The 7,379-nt window shown below is 39.0% G+C and overlaps 1 protein-coding gene across 4 annotated transcripts in view; it reads left to right on the plus strand.

The window, feature by feature from the left end:
* The window catches only part of LOC124123599 (neurogenic locus notch homolog protein 1-like), an 82,203-nt gene extending 78,299 nt beyond the window's left edge, over positions 1 to 3,904 (plus strand). For all 4 annotated transcript variants that reach the window (XM_048402810.1, XM_048402811.1, XM_048402813.1 and 1 more), the window contains one exon: positions 302 to 3,904. In XM_048402810.1, the coding sequence (XP_048258767.1) occupies positions 302 to 393 (92 nt within the window). In that variant the 3' untranslated portion in view covers positions 394 to 3,904. The remainder of the gene's footprint in view (positions 1 to 301) is intronic.
* The last annotated feature ends 3,475 nt before the right edge of the window (positions 3,905 to 7,379 follow it).

The following is a 7,379-nucleotide window of genomic DNA, read 5'->3' on the forward strand; positions in this document are numbered from 1 at the left end:
GCTGATTGCTATTGTTTCCACAGGTACATACTAACAGTCCCCTATACGTGGTGTAGATTGTTTATGGCTTTGGCCGGTGTATTGGGAGCAGGTCCATCAGTGTGATGTATCTACAATTTAAAATCCTGATAAAATGGGTATCATATGGGTGTTAAATGCTAACAAAATATATCAAAGTGATGTGCAACCACTATGAATGTATCTAGTTAAAATTCATTCATGAAATATCTGCTGTGTTCAGATCAGACAATGCATATGTTATTTCTATAGTGGCGGTAATGATTGTTGGATTATATTTCAGGACATCATCAGGATTCAAGTACCGCTCCTGTCAAGGTTGTTTCGATGACATTCCTGATGATCTGTCTGTTTGGACGTCTGTTTTTATGGTAGTTTCTGTCGCATTCCAGATGATCTGTGTATTTTGAAATCTGCTGTTAAGGTAGTTTTTATGACATTCCGGATGATCTCTGGGTTTGGAAATCTTCTGTTTTTATGGTAGTTTCTGTCGCATTCCAGATGATCTGTGTATTTTGAAATCTGCTGTTAAGGTAGTTTTTATGACATCCCGGATGATCTCTGTGTTTGGAAGTCTGTTTTTATGTTAGTTTCTGTCGCATTCCAGATGATCTGTGTATTTTGAAATCTGCTGTTAAGGTAGTTTTTATGACATTCCTGATGATCTCTGTCTTTGGAAGTCTGTTGTATATAGGTAGTTTCTATCGCATTCCAGATGGTCTGTGTATTTTGAAATCTGCTGTTTAGGTAGTTTTTATGACATTCCTGATGATCTCTGAGTTTGGAAGTCTGTTTTTATGTTAGTTTCTATCGCATTCCAGATGATCTGTGTATTTTGAAATCTGCTGTTAACGTAGTTTTTATGACATTCCTGATGATCTCTATGTTTGGAAGTCTGTTTTTATGGTAGTTTCTGTCGCATTCCAGATGATCTGTGTATTTTGAAATCTGCTGTTAAGGTAGTTTTTATGACATTCCTGATGATCTCTATGTTTGGAAGTCTATTTTTATGGTAGTTTCTGTCGCATTCCAGATGGTCTGTGTATTTTGAAATCTGCTGTTAAGGTAGTTTTTATGACATTCCGGATGATCTCTGTGTTTGGGAGTCTGTTGTATATAGGTAGTTTCTATCGCATTCCAGATGATCTGTGTATTTTGAAATCTGCTGTTAAGGTAGTTTTTATGACATTCCGGATGATCTCTGTGTTTGGGAGTCTGTTTTTATGGTAGTTTCTGTCGCATTCCAGATGATCTGTGTATTTTGAAATCTGCTATTAAGGTAGTTTTATGACATTCCTGATGATCTCTGTGTTTTGGAGTCTGTTTTTATGGTAGTTTCTGTCGCATTCCAGATGATCTGTGTATTTTGAAATCTGCTGTTAAGGTAGTTTTTATGACATGCCTGATGATCTCTATGTTTGGAAGTCTGTTGTATAAAGGTAGTTTCTATCGCATTCCAGATGATCTGTGTATTTTGCAATCTGCTGTTAAGGTAGTTTTTATGACATCCCGGATGATCTCTGTCTTTGGAAGTCTGTTTTTATGTTAGTTTCTGTCGCATTCCAGATGATCTGTGTATTTTGAAATCTGCTGTTAAGGTAGTTTTTATGACATGCCTGATGATCTCTATGTTTGGAAGTCTGTTGTATAAAGGTAGTTTCTATCGCATTCCAGATGATCTGTGTATTTTGCAATCTGCTGTTAAGGTAGTTTTTATGACATCCCGGATGATCTCTGTCTTTGGAAGTCTGTTGTATATAGGTAGTTTCTATCGCATTCCAGATGATCTGTGTATTTTGAAATCTGCTGTTAAGGTAGTTTTTATGACATTCCGGATGATCTCTGTGTTTGGGAGTCTGTTTTTATGGTAGTTTCTGTCGCATTCCAGATGATCTGTGTATTTTGAAATCTGCTATTAAGGTAGTTTTATGACATTCCTGATGATCTCTGTGTTTGGAAGTCTGTTTTTATGGTAGTTTCTATCGCATTCCAGATGATCTGTGTATTTTGAAATCTGCTGTTAAGGTAGTTTTTATGACATCCCGGATGATCTCTGTCTTTGGAAGTCTGTTTTTATGTTAGTTTCTGTCGCATTCCAGATGATCTGTGTATTTTGAAATCTGCTGTTAAGGTAGTTTTTATGACATGCCTGATGATCTCTATGTTTGGAAGTCTGTTGTATAAAGGTAGTTTCTATCGCATTCCAGATGATCTGTGTATTTTGCAATCTGCTGTTAAGGTAGTTTTTATGACATCCCGGATGATCTCTGTCTTTGGAAGTCTGTTTTTATGGTAGTTTCTGTCGCATTCCAGATGATCTGTGTATTTTGAAATCTGCTGTTAAGGTAGTTTTTATGACATTCCTGATGATCTCTATGTTTGGAAGTCTGTTTTTATGGTAGTTTCTGTCGCATTCCAGATGATCTGTGTATTTTGAAATCTGCTGTTCACGTAGTTTTTATGACATTCCTGATGATCTCTGTCTTTGGAAGTCTGTTTTTATGGTAGTTTCTGTCGCATTCCAGATGATCTGTGTATTTTGAAATCTGCTGTTAACGTAGTTTTTATGACATTCCTGATGATCTCTGTGTTTGGAAGTCTGTTTTTATGGTAGTTTCTGTCGCATTCCAGATGATCTGTGTATTTTGCAATCTGCTATTAAGGTAGTTTTTATGACATCCCGGATGATCTCTGTGTTTGGAAGTCTGTTTTTATGGTAGTTTCTGTCGCATTCCAGATGATCTGTGTATTTTGAAATCTGCTGTTAAGGTAGTTTTTATGACATCCCGGATGATCTCTGTCTTTGGAAGTCTGTTTTTATGTTAGTTTCTATCGCATTCCAGATGATCTGTGTATTTTGAAATCTGCTATTAAGGTAGTTTCTAACACATTCCTGGTGGTCAGTGTACTTGAAAGTCTGTTGTATAAAGGTAGTTTCTGTGACACCCCTGGTGATCTGTTGTTAGTAAGTCTTCTGTTAAAATGTAGTTTCTAAGACAACCCTAGTGCTCTGTGTATTTGGAAATCTGCTGTTTAAAAGTAGTTTCTATGACATCCCTAGTGCTCCGTGCATTTGGAAATCTGCTGTATAAAAATAGTTTCTCTGACAACCCTGGTGATCTGGAGGTTTAGGTCTGCTGTTATGAGGTAGTTTCTCTGACAACCCTGGTGATCTGTTTATTTGGATATCTGCTGTTATGAGGTAGTTTCTATGACAACCCTTGTGGTCTGTTTATTTGGATATCTGCTGTTATGAGGTAGTTTCTATGACAACCCTTGTGGTCTGTTTATTTGGATATCTGCTGTTATGAGGTAGTTTCTCTGACAACCCTGGTGATCTGTTTATTTGGATATCTGCTGTTATGAGGTAGTTTCTATGACAACCCTTGTGGTCTGTTTATTTGGATATCTGCTGTTATGAGGTAGTTTCTATGACAACCCTTGTGGTCTGTTTATTTGGATATCTGCTGTTATGAGGTAGTTTCTCTGACAACCCTGGTGATCTGTTTATTTGGATATCTGCTGTAATGAGGTTGTTTCTATGACAAACCTTGTGGTCTGTGTACTTGGATATATGCTGTTAAAAAGGAAGTTTTCTTTATATTCCTGATAATGTGTGTGTTTGACACTCGGCTGTGATAAAGGCAGTTCCCGTGACAACCCTGATGATATTTGTATTTGAAAATCTTTTGCTAAGTAGTTTCTGTGACATTCCTCATGACCTATGTATTTGAAAGTTTTTTACTAAGGTCGATTCGGTAACATCCACGAATGCTGAACATATCTTTCTCAATTCTTTCTCGCCCTTTCCATTCCACCACGGCATGTGGATATGCTGACACGAGACAGTTAATGAACTGAAATAAAAGTGATGTCATAAGTATAACTGTTTCGTCTTGTTTGTGCAATTATCTCACCCCGACTCAAACACTCGGAGTATTCCGAGACATACGTTTTGAGATAAGGCCTCACCATCTTAGGCGTCACTTAGACGTGCCAGGATCCGAAAAGTCATGGGTTCGAATCCCAGCCCAAATCACGTGGGTTTGACCAAAGTTATTAAAACCTACATGCCTTTCCTACCACATGTAGCTGACACGCTGTTATACAGCAGAAATATTGTTCAAGCGGCGTGCGTAAAACCCAAACAACTCACTCATTAATCTTTGGGGAATGTGGGATCACAAGAATCATTCGGTGATTACAGATTGAGGGCATGCTAGAGGACAAAATGCCTATTGTCAAACTCGACTGTCACATTCGAGTGACCTTGATGTACCCATAAATACGTATATCATGTATGCAAATTCGTCATTCCACAATTGGAATCCAATTGCTTATAGAGAGTAGGAGTCGGGCTGTAAGTAGACATGTTCCGACGTCTAATGTCACGTGATTAGTAACACCTAGAATCTCGCGAGATCTGACCGGAACATGAACCCGAGAGATATATTGGGGTTTGTGTGTTTGTTTAACGCCGCAGTCTGCAATATTTCAGTTATATTACGGCAATCTATAAGTAATCGAGTTTGGACCAGACAATCTAGTCATGGATATAGTGAGCTTGGATGAACGCAATTGCGATACGATGACACACAGCTACATGACAAGCCGATCCCTCTACTTAAAAGCATGTTTTGCTGCATTGGAGAAAGGGACTGGGATCGAGTAGCGGTTGAAAAACCAAGTTCGTACAGTGGTCGTATTGATTTTACAACAGTCTACTAATCTTTTCCTTCAAATACGTGACGAGAGATGGTAGAAAATTGGCAGACATTAGCAGGCACAGCATGAACCTCGTCATACCTCGGACAGCTTCATGACATTAGCAGTAATATATGAACCTCATCATACCTCGCACACATACATGAGATTAGCAGTTACAACATGAACATCATCATACATTGCACAGCTACATGACATTAGCAGTAACAACATGAACCTCGTCATACCTCGCACACATACATGACATAAGCAGTAACGACATAAACTTCATCACACCTCGCAGAGCTTCATTACATTAGCAGTAACAGCATAAACCTCAGCATACCTCACAAAGCAACATGACATTAGCAGTAACAACATGAACCTCATCATACCTCACACAGCTACATGACATTAGCAGGAACAACATGAACATCATCATGCCTCGCACAGCTACATAACATTAGCAGTAACAACATCAACCTCATCATACCTCGCACAGCTACATGACATTAGCAGTAACAACATGAACATCATCATACCTCACACAGCTACATGACATTAGCAGGAACAACATGAACATCATCATGCCTCGCACAGCTACATTACATTAGCAGTAACAACATCAACCTCATCATACCTCACACAGCTACATGACATTAGCAGTAACAACATCAACCTCATCATACCTCACACAGCTACATGACATTAGCAGGAACAACATGAACATCATCATGCCTCGCACAGCTACATAACATTAGCAGTAACAACATCAACCTCATCATACCTCACACAGCTACATGACATTAGCAGTAACAACATCAACCTCATCATACCTCACACAGCTACATGACATTAGCAGTAACAACATCAACCTCATCATACCTCACACAGCTACATGACATTAGCAGGAACAACATGAACATCATCATGCCTCGCACAGCTACATAACATTAGCAGTAACAACATCAACCTCGTCATACCTCGCACAGCTACATAACATTAGCAGTAACAACATCAACCTCATCATACCTCACACAGCTACATGACATTAGCAGGAACAACATGAACATCATCATGCCTCGCACAGCTACATAACATTAGCAGTAACAACATCAACCTCATCATACCTCGCACAGCTACATGACATTAGCAGTAACAACATGAACATCATCATACCTCACACAGCTACATGACATTAGCAGTAACAACATGAACATAATCATACATCGCACAGCTACATGACATTAGCAGTAACAACATGAACCTCGTCATACCTCACACAGCTACATGACATTAGCAGTAACAACATGAACATAATCATACATCGCACAGCTACATGACATTAGCAGTAACAACATGAACCACATCATACCTCGCACAGCTACATGACATTAGCAGTAACAACATGAACCTCATCATACCTCGCACAGCTACATGACATTAGCAGTAACAACATAAACCGCATCATACCTCGCACAGCTACATGACAGAAGCAGTAACAACATAAACCGCATCATACCTCGCACAGCTACATGACATTAGCAGTAACAACATGAACCTCATCATACCTCGCACAGCTACATGACATTAGCAGTAACAACATAAACCGCATCATACCTCGCACAGCTACATGACGTTAGCAGTAACAACATGAACCTCATCATACCTCGAAGAGCTACATGACATTAACAGTAACAACATCAACCTCATCGTGCCTCGCACAGCTACATGACATTAGCAGTAACAACATGAACCTCATCATACCTCGCACAGCTACATGACATTAGCAGTAACAACATGAAGCTCGTCATACCTCGCACAGCTACATGACATTAACAGTAACAACATCAACCTCATCATACCTCGCACAGCTACATGACATTAGCAGTAACAACATGAAGCTCGTCATACATCGCACAGCTACATGACATTAGCAGTAACAACATGAACCTCATCATACCCCAAACAGCTACATGACATTAGCAGTAACAACAAGAACCTCAAAATACCTCGCACAGCTACATGACATTAGCAGTAACAACATGAACCTCATCATACCTCGCACAGCTACATGACATTAGCAGTATCAACATGAACCTCGTCATACCTCGCACAGCTACATGACATTAGAAGTAACAACATAAACCTCGTCATACCTCGCACAGCTACATGACATTAGCAGTAACAACATGAACCTCATCATACCTCGCACAGCTACATGACATTAGAAGTAACAACATGAACCTCGTCATACCTCGCACAGCTACATGACATTAGCAGTAACAACATGAACCTCATCATACCTCGCACATCTACATGACATTAGCAGTAACAACATGAACCTCATCATACCTCGCACAGCTACATGACATTAGAAGTAACAACATAAACCTCGTCATACCTCGCACAGCTACATGACATTAGCAGTAACAACATGAATCTCATCATACCTCGCACAGCTACATGACATTAACGGTTATATATCACTTCTTTTTTTTAGGGTTTTTTGTTTTCTTTCCTCCTTTGTTCATCTCAGCAGGTATAGCATATTAGTGGTGAGGGGGTATATATATATATATATATACATATATATATATATATATATATATATCATGTCAATAGATATGTCAATACCTAAGGTTTAGAGCTTCCCA

The sequence above is a fragment of the Haliotis rufescens genome, unplaced genomic scaffold (genome assembly GCF_023055435.1).
Source record: "Haliotis rufescens isolate VD_foot unplaced genomic scaffold, xgHalRufe1.0.p SCAF_29, whole genome shotgun sequence".
NCBI classification, from domain to species: Eukaryota; Metazoa; Mollusca; class Gastropoda; order Lepetellida; family Haliotidae; genus Haliotis; species Haliotis rufescens.